Here is a 25,064-nt window from a genome sequence, read left to right as displayed (position 1 = left end):
ACTGGTTACTATGCGGGCAACTGTGGCTTAATCCTGCCAAGACCTTGTGAGGAATGCATGGAGCACCTTTCAGGTCTGTCCACAAGGCTGACAGGAAGAAGCATTCATCCCTTAATTTCTCTCCCCTCTTGGCTGAGGAATTACCCCAAGGATATTAACTCCCAGCCCCCACCAACTCCACCACACTTTAGTCCCTCAACTTAACTTGATACTAGATATATATAAATCGATTACATTGTTTTTAAAAAGAAATGTACATATTTTACATTTCTTCTATGCAGTTAGTCATTAAGAATATATATGCAGTTGGTTTTGATATCAATACGTGGTTTTCAGTTTCCTCCTCACTGATGAAACAGTATCTAAAATGATCTGTTTTAATATAGCTGAAAAATATTAAAAATAATAGTAAAAGCTAACAATTTATTGTATATTGGCTAGTCATGTATTTGTTTAATGAAATGTTTGTTCAGATTTCTGGTTCATTAAAAAACACTGGGTTCTTTGTATTCTATTATTGAGTTATAAACATTCTATGTTCTGAATAAAAGGTTTTATAAGATACATGTAGGGAATACTGTTTCCCAGACTGTGGCTTACATTTATATTTTCCTAAATGTTAGGAAGTTACTAGTTTTGATGAAACCCAATTTTCAACTTTTTCCTTTATGGGTCTTGCCTTTTTAAACTACTAAAATATCTTCACCCTTCTAAAGGTTATAAAGTCTTTCTGCAGTGTTTTCTTCTAGAGATTTTGTAGTTTCAGTTTTTTTGTTTGTCTCATTCATTTCAGTTAATTTTTGTATATAATAAGACAGAAAATAATAAGCTGGAGGGCAGGGAAAATAGGCAGAGGTTGGTAAAAGGGTACAGAGCTCAGCTATAAGATGGATAAGGTCTGAGGATCTAATGTAAAACATAGTGACTATAGTTAAATAACACTGTATTGTATAACAATTTGCCAAGAGTAGAATTTAAATGCTCTCATCACAAAGATAAACATATGAGATGATAGATACTAATTAAGTAGATGGAGAGAATCATTTCCCAATGTAAATATTTATCAAATCACCATATAATGTATACTTTAAATATCTTACAAGTGTATATGTTAGTTATACGTCATGAAAGCTGATATTAAAAGTCAGTAAACTTGAAAAACCAAAAGCAAGAGTGACCAAAAATAGAAAAACATTACCAATATCAGAAAGGATATTAAGGACATCCAAAGGATAATAAGGGATTTGTATGAACAATTCTACACAAACAAGTTTGACAACTTAGATAAAATGGATAACTTCCTTAAACACAAGTCATTAATACTAACCAATTATGAAATAAGATCATGTGAATTGCCCTATAACTATTAAGTACATTGAATTAATAATTTAAAACTCAAAAAATAAAACTCCGGGGCCAGATGGTTTCATTGGAAAAGTCTACCAAATGTTTAATGAAGAATTAAAACCAATTTTATACAATCTTCCAGAAGACAGGAGAGGAGGGAAAACTTCACTTTTTATTTTATGAATATTGTATTATCCTGACACCAGTATAAAAACAGAAAACTAAAAACCAATATTCCTCATAAATATGGATGAAAAAATCCTTAGCATAATATCAGAAAACAGAATCCAGACATACATTAAAAGAATTATATACCAGTGGGATTTATTCTAGTGAATGAAGACTGTTTCAGTATTCAAAAAAAAATCAATGTAATCCACCAGGATAGAGAAGAAAAAGCACATGATCTTATCTATAAATGTAGAAAAAGCATTTGAAACCTTCATGATAAAAACCTTCAGAAAAATAGGGATAGAAGAGAACTTTCTTAAGTTAATAAAGAACATCTATGTACAAAACAAAGTACAGTTAACAGCAAGCTTTCCCCTTAAATAGGCAACAAAGAGAGTTGACGTCTATCTCATCACTCTTGTTCAACATAGTGATAGACAATGCTAGAAGTTTCAATTAGTACAATAAAGCAAGAAAAGGAAATTAAAAAGATAAAGATAAGAAAAAAAGAAGACTCCCTACTCTCAGAAAACATGACTGGTTATGGAGGGGAAAAAAAAACAACTCCTACAAGTTACTAAGTGAATACGGGAAGGTTATGAGATACAAGATAAATATAAAGTTAATTCACTAATAATGAGTCCATGGATACTGCAATTAAATTCCATTTATAATTGCTCAAAAAAAAAGAAATATTTAAATATAAATCTATAAAGCACATACAGGATTTATATACTGAAAACTATAAAACACCAAGGAAACTATTCAAAGATGATGTAAATAAATGGGAATCATACTATGTTCATGGACTGGTAAACTCAACATAGTGAACATGTCAATTCTCCCCAAATTGATACTCAGATTTAATGCAAGGCTGGGGCACCTGGGTGGCTCAGTGGGTTAACGCCTCTGCCTTTGGCTCAGGTCATGGTCCCAGGGTCCTGGGATTGAGCCCCACGTCGGGCTCTTTGCTCAGCAGGGAACCTGCTTCTCTTCCTCTCTCTCTGCCTACCTCTCTGCCTGCTTGTGATCTGTGTCTGTCAAATAAATAATATCTTAAAAAAAAAAAAAAATCCCAGAAGGCTGTTTTTGTAGATAGAGATAAGATTATTCTAAAATATATATGGAAAGGCTAAAGTAAATTTGAAGACTACAGCTACCATAATCAATTCTGTGTGGAATTGGTGGAGGGATAGATACATAGATGAAAAGAGCAAAACAGAGGTCCCAAAAACAGACCCATACAAATATACTTAACTGTTTCAATAAAGTTCCAAAAGCAATTTGATGTAGGATAGAAAATCTTTTCAACAATTGGTAAGGGCAACGGAACATCTAAAAGCAAAAACCATGACCTAAGTTTCATACCCTATAAGAAATACTAACTGAAAGCAGATCACAGATACAAATGTAAGAGTAAAAAGTTTTAGAAAGAAAAATTTGTCAGGATTTAGGCAAAAACTTCCTAGAATTGATGTCAAATTATGATCTATAAAAATTGAAATTGGTGAACTGGACCTCATAGAAACCGAAAACATTTGCTTGGAGAAAGACCCTGTTAAGAAGATTTTGAAAAGACGAACTACAGATTAAGAGAAAATCTGTAAACCTACAAACCTGACAAAGGACTAGTATCTAGAATAACATAAAGAACTCTCAAAACTCTACAATAAACTAACAACTCAATTAGAAAACTGGCACGTCATCCTGACTTGAGGTCAGGATACGATATTATTCAACACTGTTTCTGTGGTTTTCGGACTATTCTATATACTAATGAGAAGGAATACTGAAAATCTTCAACTATAATTATAGATTTGTCTCTTTTCCTTTCAGTTTTATTTCATCCATTTTGAAGCTTTATTTAGGCTCATCCACCTTTAGGGCTGTTACAGCCTCTAGATGAATTTATCCTATTGGCATCATGATTTCCACCCTAACTTGCTTTTGATTAGTGTTTAGTATCTCTCTCCCCATCCTTCTGTTTTTAAACTATATGTCTTCGTATTTAAATTGTGTTTCTTACAGGGCAGACAGCTGAATCACACCTTTTACGCTGTTAACTGCTGCCTACGACTAGCTTTTTTATCCAGCCTGAAAATTCTTCTCCTAATTTTAGTGATGTTTTGTTTTGTATTAAGAGCTTTTATTTACTTATCTCACAGAGAAAAGGAGACAGAGAGGGAGAGAGAGAGCATAAGCAAGGGAAGGAGCAGAAGGAGAGGGAGAAGCAGGGAACAGAGAGCCTGATACAGAGCTCAATCCCAGGGCTTGGAGATCATGACCCGAGCTGAAGACAGACGCTTAACCCACTGAGCCACCCGGGCGCCCCTCATTTTAGTGTTTATACTATTTACACATAATATAATTACCAATATAGTTGGGTTTAGATCTACCATTTTTCTACTGCTTCATCTCAAAGTGATACGCTTCTCTATGTTAATCATTCCTTCCATTTCCAAAACTTACTCTTAGTTTCATCCTATGTATTTCAGCTTGCTCTTCCTCGTATAATTCTTGTCGCACTTGTTCCAAATCTTCACGTTGCCGCAGCATTTCTTCCAATTTCTGAGCCAACTATTAAATTTTAAAGAAACACACAAACGTTAATAGGAAACAAATTCTATAACAAGTATTTCAGAATTTCCCTAGTGTTAAAGAAGTGGCTATTTTAGTACCGTGTTCTGAAGCTGTAGCCTTTTCTCTTCATTTTCTTGAACTTTTGCCATCCGATCTTCTTCTCTTTGTTGCTGCATGTTGGCGAATTCTATGATTTTTCTGTTTTCTTCTTCCATCTCCTCACGTTTCTTCTTTCTCCAGAGAGCCTGCTCTTTCTGAAACTCTTCTATATACTTTCGAGTTACATTCATTTTTTCTAACTTTTGCTGTCTTTCCCTAAAAAGCAATAATGAGTATAGTTTTATAGTAATAGAAATAATATTGAAAAATGCGTCATTTCCTTCAGTTGATAATAACATGGGCAAAAACAGCTTTTCTATTTACTTACCTACTTATTTATTTGAGAGAGAGAGAGAGAGCGCGCGCGCACATAAGCAGGGCAAGGGACAGAGGGAGGAGAATCTCAAGCAGACTCCCCACTGAGCCTGGAGCTTGACATGGGGTCAGTCTCACAACCCTGAGGATCATGACCTGAACCAAAATCAAGAGTCAGATGCTTAAATGACAGACCCCAGCTAGGCGCCTCACAGCTTTTCTACTTACAGTTTCTTCATTCATTAATACCATGACCATTTTGAGTATCCACTGTGTACCACTAAATATAATGACAGGTATGAATCTTCTGAGTAAAATACTACTTATACCTCTCCTCTAAACTATTTTTTTTAAGATTTTATTTATTTATTTGACAAAGAGAGAGAGATCACAAGTAGGCAGAGAGGCAGAGAGAGAGGAAGGGATGAAGGCTCCCTGCCTAGCAGAGAGCCCGATGGGGGGCTCGATCCCAGGACCCTGGGATCATGACCTGAGCCGAAGGCAGAGGCCTTAACCCACTGAGCCACCCAGGCGCCCCCTCTCCTCTAAATTATTAATGAAGTTTTATGCATCTCACTTCAGAAAGGCCAACAACCTACACTTCCACTGTCTAGCCAAGAAATGATCAGAATACAAGTCCTCTGAAACGATATGTGCATATTTAAGAAAAACAAAGGTTTAATCATTTTGTTACTTAATAAGCATTTGTTATCAGGTAATTGTCATGCTTACAAAGATAAACAAGAGTTCTAGTTTATAGGATTATAACATTTACTGAGGACTTACTATGCACTAGGCACTGTTCAGTTGCTTTATGTCTTCAAAACAAGCTTAAGATCAATCAAATCTCAGTGTTTAGACATGGAAAAAAGCTGGGATAAACTTACAATTGATCTTCTTCATAGATTTTCCTAACAATTTCATCAATCATGAGTTTCTCTTTTAGTAACTGCTCATATGCTTCCTGCTTTTTCTTCTCTTGTTCTTCAAGTTGTTTCTCTAAGTCAAGATAATACTGTGCTTTTACTTTATTCCGTTTGTCTTCTGCAGCACTCTCTTCCTTTACTGCTCTCTCGTGTTCCTCCATCATGGTTTTGGCTATTTCAGCATCACGTTTCTGTTATTAAAACAAGATTCATCTTTCCGTTTTCAAATGTGAGCACAGTATGATAGAATATTTCAAAACAGATGTAATGGAATATTTTAAAGCCTACTGCATAAAACATTTTCATCTGTCAAAATAAAAAGCTAAGGGAAGTTACTGTCATCTGAACGGTTTGAATGATGAGTCAAACCTTAAACTGGCTTTCCCATTCCTTCAAGTAGGTCTCAAGGAAATACAGGAAAAGGATAACTAGTAACTCCACATTTGAAAAACAGCAAATAAAATTAGAAGTACCATATCAATACTATGTTTAAAAAGCAGCAGTCCTCTTTTTCTTTTATTTAAAAGCTGATACAGGCAATTCTTAACGTCATTGTGTATCAGGTGCATTTACAACAAGGTTGGTACTCTTTTTCATAGAGGTCTGCTATTAAATAGCTCTGAGCAACTCTTATTTTTTTCCCAGCCTAAACTTTCCTTCTTGCCTCTGGCCTTTGAAGTCCATCATCTCTCATTTATTAAATGCCCTTTATAATCACTTTAACTTAGAAGAGCCTTATATATTACTGTGTCTGTTTTCTGTAGCTTTTAATTCACTCGCTCAAGACCATTCCCTCTGAGTTGGAGACAATCTTGCTTCTTAACTAGGTTAAACCCCTTATTGGTTTTGAGCATTTTGAAATCAGTAACCAAATAAATTGTAAATTAAATATATTGAGGCAATTTTTGTTACCTTTTACCATTATGATCACAATCCAAACACTAGAATGGTTAATAGCATCAAACAGACAAGAAGAAACAGATTAAAGTATGAATGCTGAATGCTATTCCTGATCCAACGATGCCTGCACACCAAATACACTATTAACAGGACTTGACCAAAACTCTTTCTTTGCTTCTATTTTCTTATCACATGCTGTACTAGGTTCTTTAAAAAAATGTGAAATGATAAAAACATTTATGTACACATTGCTGTAGGTGCCATACACATAATCAAGTTCTAGGACTATTTGAGTTTAATCTTTATGAACCAATTTTATTGCGAAAATTCTTTAAGGAGTCAGATTAAAATGTACAGTTGCTTTGAGAAACCTCAAGTATTGGGGCAAAACTGCAAACTACTAGCCAAAGATTACATGGTTTATGTCCTACTTTATTTCTGCAAGCTTAGAAAAGAACTACGTGGCTAAGGAAATGAAGTCTCGTGCTCTCCTACAACCTGTCTCACCACAAGCGATGCCAGTCAATAGCCTGCCGTGCAAAGCTCCGACTTCTCCCACACCAACACAGGCACGCACAGATTGCTGGGGCCAGCATCTCATCGTACTAGATGACTCTATCACACGGCGCTGGTTAAGTATTTTGATATTATTCCTCTAATTGTATGTGTATGTGAACGTGTATGTGTGTTGAGATCTACACATGGCTGATGTACACATACAGGTTTAAAAAAATGTTCTGTGGTATGTATTATTCTCCAACTTGATTTTTCTGCAGCTTTTTTTCTTTTTAACCTAAAATATATTCAGAACAACTTTAAAAGCCAGAACATTTACCCTACCTCTTCTCTTTAATAGTTGTGTAACATCTCTGAAAGGGATCTAGGAGAGAAGGAACTCTACCACCAAAATGCTCTACATAATAGAGAAATGAGCGGAAGGAACTTACAAGACCATGTAATCAACAGTCAGACCTCTTCATCTACCATCTAGCTTTTCTAAGGGCTCAAATGATGGTGTGCACCCTGCTTGGAAGTATTCACTCAATAAACCCTATTCTACATTTACTGTATAACACCACTGGTAAGCGTGTCTGAAATTCCTTTGCCCAAGAATAACTCTTGCCCTAACTTGGCAGTATGTCAGGAGTTAGAAAAGAGGATAAAAATAGAAAAAGAAGAGGGAGCTACTTAAAAAACAGGCACGTTTCCTGCCTAAAATTATAAAACACTTTAATTTTTAAAACATTTAACACATACAAAATTTAATAACATTCTAAAATATATTGATCACACTAACAATTTGTACTATATTGATTTGTCAAAGAATAATCAGTAAGAGACCATAGGAATGCTCAGACTGAGTATAACTATTCATTCTAAACAGTAATCTCATTCTTTGTGTCTCTGAAAGGTTCTAATATTAAATTAAACAAGGCTCACTATTAAATCTAGGAGTTCCTGTACCTTAAGGATCTGAAAAGTATAAAAGTATTTAAGAAAACTAGCAGTGTAAATTCCTTATCGTATATAACAATTTTCACAAAATTGGTCTATTTTTGGTTTCCTAAATGAAGCTAAAAATACAGAAAACATAATGACCAGAAACATGATTACCATTTGCTCATATTTAATGGCATCCTTCTCTGCAATCTGGGCTGCCCTTTCTTTATTCATGTAAGCAGCTTTTAGTTTTTTCTCCAATTCTCTGAGCTCAATACTGTTCAAAAAAAAAAGACAGAAATATAAAGTTGAGGACCGTATTTCTTCCTATTTTAGAAATCTAGATCTGAAGTTTAAAAGAACTTTTTTTCTAAATGTAAAAGATATTTATATTATTAAATACCTTGAAAACAATATCCTTTCCTCCCTTCACCCAAAGAAAACTCAGAATACATACGAAGTGAGGCATTATAATTAATTTTCTAGACAAAACAACCCTTTTATTTCCAATAATCATCACTAAAAATCCTTTTGCCAGAGTGACTCAGAGAAGATGGTTTATCGATATTGGTTAAAACTTCTGTCCAGCCACTAATGCTATTGAGCTAAAAGAACTATAGTGGAATGCTTTAAAGCAAATTACTTAAATTTTATACTTTGGTTTTGTTACCTGTAGAAGGGTTAGCTATGGGAATTAGTTAATATGTATAAAAAGCTTAGTAAAGTACCTGTTACACAGTAAACATTCTACGAACGGTAACTATTTTTTGATAACGATGATGAAGAGGAATGACCATGGGCAAGTTTGCTTCAATTCTCTGGGCTTGTTTGCTTATCTGTTAAAAATGAGGATTGCCCTCAGATAATCTCTAAACTGCTTTTGAATGAATTCTTTCCCTAGCTTTGGTGGAAAACAATATGCCATATATAACTTCTCAATGTGCCAGAATTCTGAACATGAGAATTCTGAGTTGGAAGGGTCCTTAGATGTTACTTAGATTAATTCTTTTTTTAAAAAGATTTATTATTTATTTTAGAATGAGAGAGTTGTGGGGAGACAAAGGGACAGAGAGTCTGAAGCAGACTCCGCATTGAGCCTGGAGCCCAATGCAGGGCTTGCTCTCACAACCCTGAGATCATGGCCTGAGCTGAGTTGGATGCTTAACCAACTGAGCCACCCAGGTGCCCCAAACACATCATAATTCTTTCTAGAACAGAGGCACTCACCTAATTATAAACCTAATTATAAACTTATAAGTACCCTATACCTCCAAAGACACAGTCCTCATGGGTAAGCTATTCTTGGTGTTGTGATGTGTCCTTCTTGCCCTTACTGTTGTAGGTATAAATGTACATGACACAAGATCGCTTTCTTTCATAAAAAATAATAATTTAAATGAGGATTAAGTTTCTAGGTTAATCTACATATTTTACTCTAATAGACTGCAATATATTTATATGGGTTTTGTTGGAGTTAGGTATTAGTATCTGTAAACCAACGTATGAACCCAATCACAATTTATAAAATTACCTCTCTGAAACAAAGTCCATCAAATTCCAAAAACTAACATGCAAATAAGTGACCTTCGTTTGAAGGACAAGTACACACATTTCTATTGGATATTTACCTAGGAGTGAAATATCTGAGTCACAGGGTAGGCTGTGTTCCAATGCGGTAGAAAATGCCAGCTTTCTAATGCTTTGCAAGGCTTCATACTCCTAGTGCTTACACTGCTACACATCCTAGTAACACTCTTTTAGTCTTGTCATTCTTTTTCGCTTTAACCAGTCTTGTGGGTGTGTAATATATCATTAGGGTTTTGTTTTCCTAAAACTGGGACCTTTCCATAAGTTTGAGTCATTCCTACATCATCTGTGAAGTTTTTGTTCAATATTTTTTTGCCTGTTTTTAGTCTAAATTGTCTACTTCTTACTGCTGCATAAAAGTTCTTTATATATTCTTGATACAAGTCTTTTGTTGCTTATATGCATTGCAAGTGTATCATTCCAGTCTGTACTTACTCTCACAGTTTCTTTAGATGAAGAGAAGTATTCTAATTCACCAATCTTTTTCTTCATTGTCCATGACTTCTGTGTCATGTTTTAAGAAATGTTGCCTACTGCACAGACATAAAGGCATTTTCTTATATTAGTCTCTCAAAACTTTGTTTCACCATTGACTTTTAGACTACAATCACTCAAGAATTGATTTTTGTGTGTAGTGTGAGGTGAAAATCAAGTTCATTTTTGTACATATGGCTACTGAATTGATCCAGTACCATTGTATAAAACTGTCCATTTCTGATTGCTCTGCAGTACCAGAACAGTGAGAGTTCTCTGCAATGTCATAAAATTCAAGTGTACATCTATGCATGGATCCATTGTTGAATATATCCCATCCTTCCTCAGCTGGGGTTCCCTAAGGGAAATTAGCCCCATGGAAGACTGAGTAACTATATTTTAATTTTCTCATAGACAGTATATAGTTGGTATTGTTTTATATTGATAGGAGGTTAGTTAATTCACTACAGATAAAGGATGCCTTAGGCCATCAGGGTTTAAATTTTCTGGGTGAGAAGATCGGCTCCATTCCATTCCATTGATCCATTTGTTTATTCTGTGCTAAAACCACAGAATATTATAATTACTGTAGCTTTATAATTTTTCACATCCTAGAGAATAAGTCTCCAATTTTGGTCTTCTTAAAGATCATCTTAGCTATTCTTGGTACTTTTGCATTTCTATATACATTTTAGAATAAGCTCTTCAAGTGTCACTATAAACAATACTGGCTGAGATTCTGAATAGGACTATATGAATCAATTTGAAGAGTATTGACATGTTCCCAATACTGAGTTTTTAATTCAGTTAAACTGGTATATCCTTCCAATTATTTAGGTTTTAAAAACTATTAATAATGGTTTATTTTGGGGGTGAATGGGTTGGTTAAGCAACTGCCTTCAGCTCCGGTCATGATCCTGGATCCCATGGATGGAGTCCCACATTGGGGGTCGGGGGGGGGGGGGGCCCCTGCTCAGCAGGAGTCTGCTTCTCCCTCTCACCTCTCCCCTTTCATGCTCTCTCTCTCTCTCTCTCTCTCAAATAAATAAACTTAAAAAAAAATTACAATAATGGTTTATTTTTTGTTTTCTCTCAGTGTTGAGGTTTTATACCTCTTTCATTAGGTATTTATTTTTTATGCTCTTGTACAAATTATTTTTTAAAATTTTGTTCTCTAATTGTTAATCTACAGAAATACAATTAATGAGGAAATACAAATATTGACTTCACATCCAAAACACTGCTGAACTTATAATTTATACATAGATTCTTTTGGATTTTCTACATACACAGTCATATCATCTAGGAATAATTAAAGTTTTATTTCTTTACTGCCAATCCTAACACCTTTCGTTTACTTTTCTTGCATTATTGCACTGGCTAGTTTGTCCATACAAAGATTAGTTGAAGGTAGTATAGCAAGCATCCCTGTCTTCTTATAAAGTGTTTAACATTTGCCATTAAGTATGATGTTACTGTAAACTCCATTTTATTCCTAATTTCCTAATCCTTTTTTAAATTTTTTTAAATTGATTTATATCAATTGGCTTTTTCCACTCATATAGTTTTTCTATTATATTCTGTTAATGGGATGAATTGCATGTATTGATTTTCTAGTTAAATCCACTTTAGATTCCCTAGGATAAGTTAAAGTTTAGTCAGATGTAATAATATCTTTCTCACTTGCCACTGGATTTGATACTAATTTCTAATTACAATAGCTAAATTCAAGAGAAAAATTAGTCTATAATTTTTAATCCTATTCAGGTACTGACCTGATTAAAAATCAATTGGGAAGTGTTCCCTCTTTTCCCATTTGGCAAAACTAAGTGAGACTGGTGTTATTATTTGAGTGTTTGGTAAAATTCACCAACCACCTAACCACATAGGTTTCTTTGTGAACAAGGTTAATTATAGATATAAAAGTCTAAAAGTTATAGAAACATTTTAGGTTTCTGTTACAACTTGTGCCAGTTTGGTAAAATGTTCTATTTATGAATTTATCTAAATTTCTATATTTGTATCAAATTGTTCACAATATCCTATAATCTAGCAAATATTTGTATGATCTATAGTGATATCCTATCATCCATTCTAAAAAAAAAATTGGTTATTCATGCATTCTCTGTTATACTTTATCATTCTTGTCAGGGGTTGTCAATTTTACTAGCCTTTTTAAGGCACAATTCTTGGCTTTGATTCTACTTTATGTTTACATTCTCATGTATTTGTTTCTGCTCTTATTGTTCTTCTATATTCTTTTTGTAATCATTCCAGATGGAAATTTGCTGTTCATTTTCTAATAATTCCAGAAGGAGCCTTCATTTCTAGTAGTCATTTCAGATTATAAATGACTCTTGAGTAACAGTTTTAGCTAAACCCCATAAGCTTTTTTTTTTTAATCCTATAACTTTTATTGTGGTAAAATACACAAAACAAAAATCTGCTATTTTTAACTATTTTAAGTATACAATTCAGTGGTGTTAATTACATTCACAATATTCTACAACCATCTATCACTCTTTCCAGAAATTTTCATCATCCTAAATAGAAATGCTATACTCATTTAAGTAAATAACTCCCCATTCTTCCCTTTCCCTAACCCCTGGTAACGTCTAACTACTTTTTTGTCTCCATAAATTTACCTGTACTGGTATTTCACATAAGTGGAATTATACAGTATTTATCCTCTTATGTCTGGCTTACTTCCTTAACATATTGCTTTTATGGTTCAACCATATTATAGCAGGTATCAGAACTTCATTCCTTTTCAAAACTGAATGATATTATCTATATCAAAGTTTATCTCTTCAGCTATTGATGGACATTTGTATTGTTCCCACCTTTTGGCTATTATGAATAATGAATAATGCTGCCTTTAACACTAGTGTAAAAATATCTGATTAAGTCTGTTTTCAGTCCTTGTAAGTACCCACTAAGGCCTGGAATTACTAAATCATATGGTAATTGTATATTTAACTTTTTGAGAATCGCTGAACTGTTTTCCACAGTGCTTGCACCATTTTACATTCCTACCAGCAATGTCCAAGGGTTCCAATTTGTTTCCATGTTCACTAACATTTATTTTCCATTACTTTTATTATAGCTATCCTAGCAATTTCCCTAATGACTAAGGATGTTGAGTGTTTTTCTCATATGCTTATTGTCCGCGGTCTATCTTCTTTGAATAAATCTCTAAGTACTTCGCATATTTTTGAATTGCATTGTCTTTTGTTGTTAAATTGTAGGGATCCCTTACATATTCTGATACATATTATCAGAGATACAATATGCTTTTCTGGCCTGAGTTAGGAGTTATGTGAAATAGAGATAGGCATCTTGTGCCAATCCTTCAGGGAGCTCCCAAGTAGGTTAAACATACATATACAACAATTTTCTAGTAAGATCTGCTCTGCTCTCTCCAGAACCAGCGATAGATACAATATGAGCTACCACTGCCTTCTAGACTGCCTCAGAGCTGGGAGGGGATGGAGCAAGGACAAGTAAAACAAATAATACCACAAACTTTGCTACCATTTCTTTTTCTTGATTCAGCATTCACTAGGTTGCTATTAACCTTTGATTGTTTTAATTGTACTGGCATCAGCAAGGAACGGGTTATGTATTTAATAAGGGAAGACTATGTCTTATCTTCTCTTTGAGCTAGTTTTTGCTGAACTTAAATACAAATTATACATGAGATATTTCTTTCATAAAACAATGTGTTAACAATGTGATAAATGTACAGTTGCCAATTATGTAATTATAAATTGTGTAATTATAATTATACAATTAATCATAATTTTAAATAATTGACTAAAATTGTTAATCACATATGTAATTATTAATTGATTCATGCTTTAATTAAAAAAAGGACTTCTCGGGCACCTGGGTGGCTCACTGGGTTAAGCCTCTGCCTTTGGCTTAGATCATGGTTTCAGGGTCCTGGGATCGAGCCCTGTATCGGACTCTCTGCTGGGCAGGAAGCCTGCTTCCCCTTCTCTCTCTGCCTACTTGTGATCTCTGTCAAATAAATAATTTAAAAATCTTAAAAAAAAAAAAAAAAGACTTCTAAAAAATAGAGAGTTAAGGCATTTCAAGTTAAAAGCAGTGAGAAAGTGTCTTAAATATTTTCTTGGATTAAAAAAAAATCATGTGTTCAAAAATCAAATAACAAAATAATCTTGTGACTTTCAAACTCAGTTATTTTAAAAAAAAATTCAATGACCTTTCAAAATTTACCCTGGGTTTTAATTCTTTCTTTTAATTTAAAGAGCTTAATCTTAATATAAATGACTTTTAATAACTTAGGATATATTTTGAGTACCACAGTAAACATTTCCTTGAATTTAGACCTGCCAATTAGCAGATGAAAACACTAATCAGAATAATGGTCCATTTCTGCATCAGTCAAAATTCTATCATGGCTTATGCATAAAGTGAAAAACTCTTAGAAGTTTTGACACTGCTTAGAAACAGCATACTCTATTTGAAAAAGTACTCAACTGAATGACTTTTGCCTTAAGTTTGAAGAAAATTTTCACAAAATACAGAATTCTAGAAGGGCCACTACTTTCCTTTGCCCTTTAAATCTACGGTCTTCTCATTTTCACTGTTGGCTTTCAAATTCAGTCATACTCTGATTGCTGCTCCTTTGAAGGTAATCGTCTTTTGTGGGGCTGCTTTTGTGATTCTCATTATTGTTTCCTTTCAAAAGTTTGAGTAGGGTGAGTATAGGTATATTTTCGTCATTTTTTGTGTTTTAACCTGTGGCTTTATTTCCTTTATCATATTTGGAAATTCTTGGCCAGTGTCTTTTCAAATACTGCTTCTGCATCATCCTCTTTTATTTCTACTCCTACAACTAAAATTATACATCCGTTAGAACTTTCCATCATAGACCTTACCTCTTTTAAGTTTTCTTTTCTATCTTTCTATCCTTTTGTCTCTCTGTGCTTTATTCTGGCTATTTTCCACTAACTAACATTATCTCTTCATCTGTATCTATCTAATAAAATCTAATTGAATTCTGTATTAGTGAAGTAAAACATACACTAAAGTGTATAAATCTTAAGCATAAAACTTGTAAAATGATGTTGGATACCTTGCAATATGCAATATGCTTATTGACCTCTCAGCCATCCTTTCGGAATCAGCAGAACCTCCAGGGGAAGTGTAGCTACAAATGCCAAGCTTACCATTCTGGTTTCCTTCCTCTCTCAGATCTTACTTTTATACTTTCTCCAGATATTCTGTTCTCAGAGAAAGCCTTTATTTGCAACACCTTGTCTAAAAATTGCTAGAGGTAGAAAATTCCTCTATTTAATTTCTAGATCAGTGAATTAGACAAATACATGATGAAATAGTTATTTCATCTCCAGACAACATAAACCCATGAGGAACAGCTAACAATGATTAGAGACTTAATGTCCAAAAAGACACTTTGCAACTAGAATAATATGAAGACATAAGTGGCAATTTTAAACCTTTAAATATTAGTAATCCTTAAAGAATGTGATCAAAGTTATAGACCCAAAAAAATACAATAGGTACATTTGTCAAACACATAAATATACTTTAGTGAAGCTCAAAATCCCTGAAGCTCACCCACAGGTCATATAATATCCTACAGAAGTGCAGCGCAGTTAAGATAATACGTAACAATTATCAAAGTAAATTTCTAATACATTCGACTATATAACTATAGAATGAGCATTTAGTTAGCCCTGAGTTTTAGTCAACAGTGTGGCATGCCTGCTTCTAAAAAGCAATTCCATTCTAAGCAGTATTAAGAAATATATTCTAGAACAATGTGGTTAACAGTCCCACTATTAGAAAGTACTACCTTGCAACATTATACACAATTATGAGGGCAATATTTTAGAACAATAATTGTGTAAATTACATCTACAGAGAAAAACCAGGATGGTGAAGAAACTTGAAATCATATTATATATGGAACAAATGAAAGATATTTATCTTATAGAAGAAAACATTTGGGGGATTCATAAATATGAAAGGATATCCTAAATAAGAACTAAATGTGATTTTCATCAGAGAGCAGAACTGAAATAAATGCATGAAAGTTACAGGGAAATCAGTTTTGAAACAATATGGGAAAAAAGATTATTCAAAGTGAGGCCTGAATTAAAAAAGAATTTTCTATCCCAATTACTAGAGGTATTGAGCCATAGCCAACCAGCCACTTTCCAGAAATACTGTAGAAAATTTATGTCTGAGTAGAAAATTAAATTATGTATCCCCTAAGGTTTCACTTAAGAGTAAGATTCATGTATCATTTTTTAAAAAGATTCTATTTATTTGAAAGAAAGAGAAAGCATGAGCAGAGATAAGTAGATTCCCTGTTGAGCTGGGAGTCCGATGTGGGGCTGTATACCAGGACCCCGAGATCATAACCTGAGCCAAAGTCAGATGCTTAGATGACTGAGCCATTCAGGTGCCCCTCATGAGTCTATTTTTTAGGTCATTTTAAAAAAAGAAACAATTGCTATTTATTTTCACCTTAAATATTTCACTTCTTTGAATACGACTTCTTTTCCCAAATGAATATACATAGCATTTAAAACAATAAGTATTTCCAGACAAAATATTAACAAAGTGCAATGACATAAAGAAAAAAATTTTTTTTCATTAGATAAAAGTTTAAAGGCAAAGACAAAATAAATGACATTTATAAAAACCAAGATACCTGTTTTCTCTTACTTGTTGCCTCATCTTTTCATCCTTTAGACTTTGATGTTTTAGTTTCGCCAATTCCATAGCCAATTTTTCTTCTTGTTCAAGCTGGAGTTTCCTCAATCTTTTGTTTTCTTCTGCCTGAATTTTTTTTTAAAGTAACTTCAGTTATTTGTCCACCATATCAGATGTTTTTCATCAAAGCTTCAGAGCAACAAACATTTGTGTTTTATTTTAGTATATGTGCTGCCGAAGCGAGCACTGTGTTTTATTTTAAAATACAAAACACTATTTCAGTAAGTGTTTTTCCAAACATTTTACCCTGGAAAATTTTAATCAATAGTAAGAAGAATATTAAAATATACGCTCAGCTAGCCATCACTCACTTTCAATAACTATCATAATTTTCCAATCTTCTTTCTCTACTCTTCCACTTCAATTTCATTTTTTCCTTTGTTCTTTTCTGCTAGACTTTTAAAACATAGGCTAGATGTCATTACCATGTAAACAATTCAGTGTTGATTTCTATCTGAAAAGAATTTAATTTTATGTAACAACCATGCCTTTACCATGCCCAAACAGTAATTCCTTAGTAAGGTCTAATGCTTTGTCCATTTTCAAGTTCTCCCAATTGTCTCAAAGATACTTTTTGTTTGCTTTTTCAAATGAAAATCCAAACAAGTGCCACATATTGCATCTAGCTATTATTTCTCTTATGTCTCTTTCATTCCGTAACCGTCATCCCATATACATACTTCTTTCCTCAAACCATTGATTTGTTGTCGAAATTAGTATATGTAGCCCGTAGAATGTCCCAAAACATCCTAAATTTGACTGTTTCCCCAGGATACCATTCAACTTGCTTCTCTTTTGTATCTCCTGTAAAATGGTAGAAAGATCTAGAGGCTTAACTAAATTCTGTATTTAGAAAGAATAAACACATGAGAAGATGTTCAACATCATTAGCCATCCGGAAATGCGAATTAAAATGATAGATCACCACAAACCTTTTAGAATGGCTTAAATAAAAAATAGCGGCAAGGCGAATGTTGGTGAGAAACTGCATTTCTCACCTATTCCTGGGTGGGAATGTAAATTGGTAGTCTGTTATCAAGCTAACGTGCAATTACCATATGACTTGATAACTGCACTCATGCATTTAGCCCAGAGAAATGAAAACTTATGTTTATTTAAGATCCTATACTCAAATGTCTACAGCAGATTCATTCAAAACAGCCAATACTGGAAAAAGACATACCTCAACACGTGACTAGGCAGATAACCTGTGGTACCTCCATACCACGGAGAGCACTCAGCAACAACAGGGAATCAAGTATTGACACTAGCAATAACCTGGATGAATTCCTAGGAATTAAGCTGAGTGAAAACAATCCAATCCCAAAAGGTTATAGATTGTCTGATCCCATTTATATAATGTTCTTCGAATATGTTCTTTATTTTAAAATTGAGCTTTAATTCCCATAGCATAAATTCACCTTTCACAATTCATAACTCAGTGGTTTTTTAGTATATTCACAGTGTTGCACAACAATCATCACTATCTAGTTTCAGGACTGTTTTGAACAGACTATTTTTTGGAGCAGTTTTGGGTTCACAGCAAAACTCAGCAGAATTAACAGAGTTCCATATACCTGCTGCGCACACACACACACACACACACACAGCCCCGCCTCACTATCAATATCCCCCACCAAGTGGTACATTTGTTATAATCAACTAACCTACATCAACACAATCACCCAAAGTACATGGTTTACAGTAGGTTTAACTTGGCGGTATATTCTGTGGGTATGAGAAACATTTAAGGACACGTATCTACTATTAGAGTTCTCATACACAGTAGTTTCACTGCCCTAAAAAATCCTCTACCCTGCCTATTCATCCTTCCCTCCCCCAAATCCCTGACATCCTCTGATCTCTTTACAATCCCTACAATTTCGCCTTTTCCAGGTTGGTATACATTCGGAGTCACGCAGTCTGAAGGCTTTTCAGGTTGGCTTCACTCAGTAATACACACGAAAGTTTTCTCCATGTCTTTTTCATGGCTTGATGGTGCATTTCTTTTAGCACAGAATAATATTCGATAGACCGGATTATTGATCCATTCGTCTACTAAAGGACATCTTAGTAGCTTACAAGTTTGGGCAATTATGAATAAAGCTGCTATGAACATCTACGTGCGGGATTTTGCATGTGTGTGTATAAGTTTTTAACTTTACAGCATGGTTTCCTCACCCCCCAGAAAAACTCCATACCTGTTAGCAGTCACTCACCAGTCCACCTACCTCCTAGCCTCTGGCAACCACTAATCTACTTTTTGTCTCTATGGATTTGCTATTCTAGATATTTCATTTAAATGAAATCATACAATCTTTGACGTGTGGCTTCTTTCACTTAGTGTAACTTTTTCAAGTTTCAACCATGTTGCAGCATGTATGGGAACTTCATTCCCTTTTGTGTCGGTATGATACTCACTGTATAGATAGAACACATGTGGTCTGTCCAGGAATCAGCTGATGGGCACTTGCGTCATGGTCAACAGCCAACTTCCAGCTATTGTGAATAGTATTGCTTTGAATATTCATGTACAAGTTCTTGTGTGAACATGTTTTCAGTAGTCTTGGCTGTATGTTTAGGAGCAGATTGCTGGGTCACATAGCAATTACATTTAACTTTTTGAGGAACTGCCCGACAGCTTTCCACAGCCACCACAGCATCTTCCACTTCCAACAGCAATGTACAAGGCTTCCAGATTCTCTACCTCTTCGTCAATGTTTAATGTCCTTTTTAAATTTTTAAAAAATATATAGCATGGGGTGCCTAAGTGGCTCAGTGGGTTAATCCTCTGCCTTCAGCTCAGGTCATGATCTCAGGGTCCTGAGATCAAGCCCCGCATCAGGCTCTCTGCTCAGCAGGGCACCTGCTTTCCCCTCTCTGCCTGCCTCTCTGCCTACTTGTGATCTCTATCAAATAAATAAATAAAATCTTTTTTAAAAATCTTTAAAAAAAAATAGAGCACGCGCACGTGCGTGCAATCTTCATGGTTATGAAGGGGCATCTAACTGATTTTGATTTGCATCTCCCTAATGACTAATGATGTTGGCATCTTTTTTTGTGCTTATTGTCCATTTGTATGTCTTCTTTGGAGAAATGGCTATTGAAATAATTTACCCATTAAGGGATTTTTTTGGTCTCTTATTGTTGAGTCGTACAGATAATATTCTTGAAATGACAATATTAATGGTTGCCGGAGTCGGGGATGAGGTAGGTGTATCCAAGAAAGAGATGATGATGTTTATGAAAGGACAAAATGAGGGATCCTTGGCATGGAACTCCCCCGGATCTTGATTGTGGTGTTGGATATACAAACCTCACATGCGATACACTGTACAGAACTAAACACACACACACACACACACGAGCACAACTAAAAGGGAAATCTGAACAAAGTGGGTGGACTGTATCATTGCTGATGTCTTGCTTCTGATATTATACTATAGCTTTGCAAGGTGTGCCATTAGGAAAATTAGGTACAGGGTATACTGGGACTCTCTGTATTATTACTGACAACTGCAGATGACTCCATAATTATCTAAATAATAATTTCAATTAACAAAAAGCAACCGCAAGTACTGGTGATAACACAAAGCAGCTGGAATTCTCATACATTACTTGAGGAAATGCAAAATAAAGCAACACCTTTGCAAAATGGTTTGGCAGTTTCTCACCAAATGAAGCAAACACCTACCATATGACCCAACCATCCTATTCCCAGATAGCTGTCCAAGAGAAATAAAAATTTGCATTCATATTAAAGTTTGTAATAAAAGCTCATAGCAGCTTTAATCGCAGTTGCCATAAACTGGAAATAACACGGGTTTTTTCCAACACGCAGATGGATAAACAACAGGTACATCAGTATATTAGAGTATGACCATACCACTCAGCACTAAAAGGAGTAATTCATGCAACAACATGGAATCTTACATTTGGTTTGCTAAGTGAAAGAAGTGAGACCCAAAAGGTGACATATTGCATAATCCAATAGTGTGACACTATGGAAAAGATGAACCTACTGGGACAAAAAAGAAACCAGTGGTTTCCAGGGACTGGGGAAAGGGGTAAGTGAGTAGCTGACTACAAAGGAGCAGCATGCGGGGACTTTTGAGGTGATAGAATTGTTTGCATCACACTGTGATGGCAGAAACTGAAATCTATTCATTTGTCAAAATCCATAGTATATATCAAAGAGAATAATTTTATAACATGCAAATTTAAAAAGAAATCAACCAGTACATTCATACCATGCACTACTACTCAGTAATAAAAAAGAATTAACTATTGATAAATCCAACAACTTGGATGACTCTCCAAAGCATTATGCTGAGTGGAAGAAACCTAAAGGTCACAGACATATAATTCCACACATGTATGGATTCACACATGATTACATTTATAGAACAGTCTTGAAAGAACAAAATTATACAGATGGAAAACAAATCAGACATAGTGGGGGCTAAAGGAAGTATATGGCTACAGTGGGGAAGCATGAAATGAGGTCTTGGTGGTGATGGAGTGGTTCTGCATCTTGAATGACATGGCAGTCACACAAATCTACACATGTGCTAAAATAACAGAGGTATACACGCATATTGTACAACTGTCATTTTCTAAGGTTTGATATTGTACTACAGTTATGCAAGATGTAGCCACTGGGGGAAGCTTCTGTGTAAGGGCACAGTGGACCTCTCATACTGTTGTTGCAATTTTCCAAGAATTTGTAATTATTTCAACACAAAAAAATTTAAAGAAATCAACTAGAGGTGGGGGGAATAAGAGAACACAGACTATGTCAAAATAACTGTATTAAAAATCAGAGGGTCCAAGATGGCAGCATAGGAAGATCCTGAACTCATCTTCATGGATACACAAAATCTACAGCTATATATGGATCATTTCGGTAGGAAGGCTGACAATACTGCCTCCATCTTTGGCCCTCCATCTTCCATTCTTAGTCCAGAAAGGCTAAGAATCTATTAGAGATAACATAGTCTTTCCCTTTTCTGATGAACAGGTGGGGCCACCTGATCTAATTAAAAGTTAGCTGTCAATTAGATGCATACACACCTTCTGAGGTGTGTGTGAACCCTTTGATCTTACAGTGCCCTTCTATGTGCCCTTTGCTCTTAAAAAAATTTATGGACCAAGGTCTGGATTTGGCAGAGAATAACTATGCAGTTGTTATGACTAGTCCTCCATCCAAATCCCCCTTCAGTAAGTTACCTCAAATCAAACTGCATAAACTGGATGGAGTGGCCTACTTCATTTTCAGTCTCAAAGTGCCTTCTCACTTTGGGGACACTTTGTGTCTCTCCTGCACCTTCTAACAATTTCTTTCTGAAAAGGATCTGAAAACTAAAGAACTGCTTCCCTACAAGAAAAGATAAAAGGACCACATGGAGAGGGGTAAAGGGACAGAGACATGGTCTTGGCAAAAAACAAAAACAAAAAACCCACCTCCTATAGGCAGGGAGACACAGTAGAGAGGGACCTCACCAGTCCAGCACTTCTGCTAGAGGAGTGAGGGGTTGCTGCCCACATTAGGCACCCCAACACTTCAGAGCTGCACAAAAAATGTCTGGTTTAGACAACAAAGAGGGCTGACATCCAAGGGACCCAAAGTACTATGGGAAACTGAGAATCTCCTTTTAAAGATCCACTTGCAGTCTCACTCATCCCAGAATCAAGCACAAAAGCACCAATTTGGGAAAATCATCTGGTGTTTATGTGAAGGAAATTCATTTGCTGGTCTGGGGGAATCTGCTCAAGAAGCAAGGGACGGTTGGTGCTCTAGCAGGGATGGAGGCAAGGCAGACAGACTCCTTCTGTGTGCTCTCTACCACTCCCCCCAGAGTAGGAGGGCACGGGCACTGCACCGTCCCACCACCTCAATGAGGCTGCTGAGCGCAAGTGGTCTCAGCACTGTCCCCAGGCTGGACAGTGGGGGCAGGCTGGACAGTGGGGGCAAGCTGGACAATGGGGGCAGTCATAGCCATCCCCTAACTCTCTGGCCGGGGCTGACAAGTAGGAGCAGTCATGGCATTCTCCTGCCACCAACCTGGGGCCAGTATAGGCACAGATACAGGGCGCTCTCCCGCAGTAATCATTGAAGGCTTTGGACACCTGCAGTCCAGGCATCTTCCCACTGCCTTGCTGAAGCTGGCGAGTGCTGCTTTTGGGGCAGAAGCATGCCAAGTACACCAGGGATGCCCCTTGTTCACCAGGCCACCAGGGCCGAGGGGCTGGAATTCCTGAACTCCAAGGACTGAAACAATCAGAAAGACAGTACTTGGCAGGCCAACACCCTCAGGGCACTGCACAGACCGCAGAATTAAAGACACACCTAGTCTCCCTGTGAAAAAGGCTGCCTTATCCTGGAGTTCCAGCCTAACAAACAGGCTTTAGGTTTCCCACACAAGCCAAAGCTACAAAGGCACTTCCCCAGGGATCAACAAGGCCTCCCAGAAAGGAGCTTATATTCTCATCTGGAGTCCTGAGTTTTGCAACTGTTGCCCAGGGCACACCTCTGTCTCTAAACCTGGAGGCCAGCAGGGTTTACAACTGTGGCCCCACAGGACTGTATATATTTGCATATATTAAAAGCTGCTGCCTGAGAGTCTGGCTTCCATTCAGCCTGAAATTAGGTGCTGAATAAGATTCCTCCCCCTTGGAAGACTGGCAGGTCTTGACACACCCTCAACAGCAGAGAGAGATCAAGAATAAATCAGGCTATTTGGACAATCACAAAGGTTCAAGAGACAACCAAGAACTAATCAATGGTGAATGAGAAGTTTCACCACCTACGTAAGTCCACTTCTTCAAGACTGAAAGAAGTAGCTATTTTGCCTAATACAGGGAAACAAACACAGCCAAACAATACACAGAAACAGAGAAATATGTTCCAAGTGAAAGAATAAGACAAAACATCAGAAAAATACCTTAATGACACAGAGATAAGTAATTTACTGGATAAAAAGTACAAAGTAATAGGCATAATGATGCTCAGTGAACTCAGGAGAAGAATGAACACTGAGAACTTTAACAAAGAGATATAAAATGCAAGAAAGTATAAAACAGAAATCAGAGCCAAAGGATATAATAACTGAACTGAAAAATACACTGGGGGATTCTACAGCAGACTGGATAAAACAGAAGAACGGCTCAGAGAGCTGGAAAACAAAGCACTGGAATTCACCCAGACAGAGCAGCAAAAAGAAAAAGGAATTCTAAAAAACTGAAGATAAATTAAGAGATCTATGAGACAACGTCAAGTGAAATAGTATTTGCATTACAGGGTCCCAACAGAAATGAAAGAGGAAAGGGGGAGAAAACTTATTTGAAGAAATAATGGCTGAAAACTTACCTAACCTGGGGAAGGAGACAGACATCCAGGTCTAGAAAGCCCAGAGAATTCCAAATAAAATGAACGCAAAGAGATCCACACCAAGACATATTATAATTAAAATGTCAAAAGTTAAAAAGAAAACTTAAAAGCAATATAAGCCATCTGTTACATATTAAACAAAACAAAACAAAACCCACAAGGCAGACTGCTCAACAAAAACTGTGCAGGCCAAGAAGGGAGTGACATGACATACTCAAAGTGCTGAAAGGAAAAAACTTCCAACCAAGAGTACTCTACCCAGCAAGTTAACACTCAGAAGTGAAGGAGAGGGAGTTTTTCAGATAAGCAAACGCTAAAGGAGTTCAGCACCACTAAATGGTTTTTCAAGAAATGTTAAAGGGACCTTGTAAGCTGAAAAACGGTACTGATTAACAAGAAAACATATGAAAGTAAAAATCTCTCTGGAAAGGTAAAAATGTAGTGAAGGTGGTGGATAAATCAACTTATAAAGCTAGTATGAAAAGACAAAAACAGTAAAATAAACTAAAACTACAATAATTAAAGGATACATAAAATAAGGGGTAAAAAGTGACATCAAAACATAAAATGTGGGGTGCCTGGGTGGCTCAGTGGGTTAAAGCCTCTGCCTTCAGCTCAGGTCATGATCCCAGGGTCCTGGGATTGAGCCCCACATCAGGCTCTCTGCTCAGCAGAGAGCCTGCTTCCTCCTCTCTCTCTCTCTCTCTCTCTCTGCCTGCCGCTCTGCCTACTTGTGATCTCTCTGTCAAATAAAAAATTAAATCTTTTAAAAAATAAATAAATAAATAAAATGTTGGGGGGTGGTAAAAACGTAGAGTTTTGGATGAGTTCAAGTATAATTTGGTATCAAGCTGAAATAGAATGTTCTATTCATAGGATGTTACATATGTTATAAACATAGATTAGCCCATGGTAACCACAAAGCAAAAACTTACAGAAAATAAAAGAAAATGAGAAAGGAATCTAAACACAACACTAAAGAAAGACAACAAACCACAAGGGAAACAATATCCATGGAAAAGTAAGGAAAACTGGTATAGCTATACTCATATCAAACACAATAA

At 35.8% G+C, this 25,064-nt stretch overlaps 1 protein-coding gene across 3 annotated transcripts in view; it reads right to left on the bottom strand.

Annotated features, from left to right (window-relative positions):
* Positions 1–25,064, bottom strand: part of MNS1 (meiosis specific nuclear structural 1) — a 70,844-nt gene that overhangs the window by 10,573 nt on the left and 35,207 nt on the right. For all 3 annotated transcript variants that reach the window (XM_032864883.1, XM_032864881.1, XM_032864882.1), the window contains 5 exons: positions 16,549–16,676; positions 7,953–8,055; positions 5,400–5,629; positions 4,197–4,413; positions 3,988–4,095 (listed from right to left, as the gene is read on the bottom strand). In XM_032864883.1, coding sequence (XP_032720774.1) covers positions 3,988–4,095; positions 4,197–4,413; positions 5,400–5,629; positions 7,953–8,055; positions 16,549–16,676 — 786 coding nt within the window. The remainder of the gene's footprint in view (positions 1–3,987; positions 4,096–4,196; positions 4,414–5,399; positions 5,630–7,952; positions 8,056–16,548; positions 16,677–25,064) is intronic.

This window comes from Lontra canadensis, unplaced genomic scaffold, assembly GCF_010015895.1.
Source record: "Lontra canadensis isolate GAN:19392208 unplaced genomic scaffold, GSC_riverotter_1.0 scaffold28, whole genome shotgun sequence".
NCBI classification, from domain to species: Eukaryota; Metazoa; Chordata; class Mammalia; order Carnivora; family Mustelidae; genus Lontra; species Lontra canadensis.
Note: the sequence above shows the minus strand (reverse complement) of the source record. Positions and strands in the feature narration are given on the sequence as shown.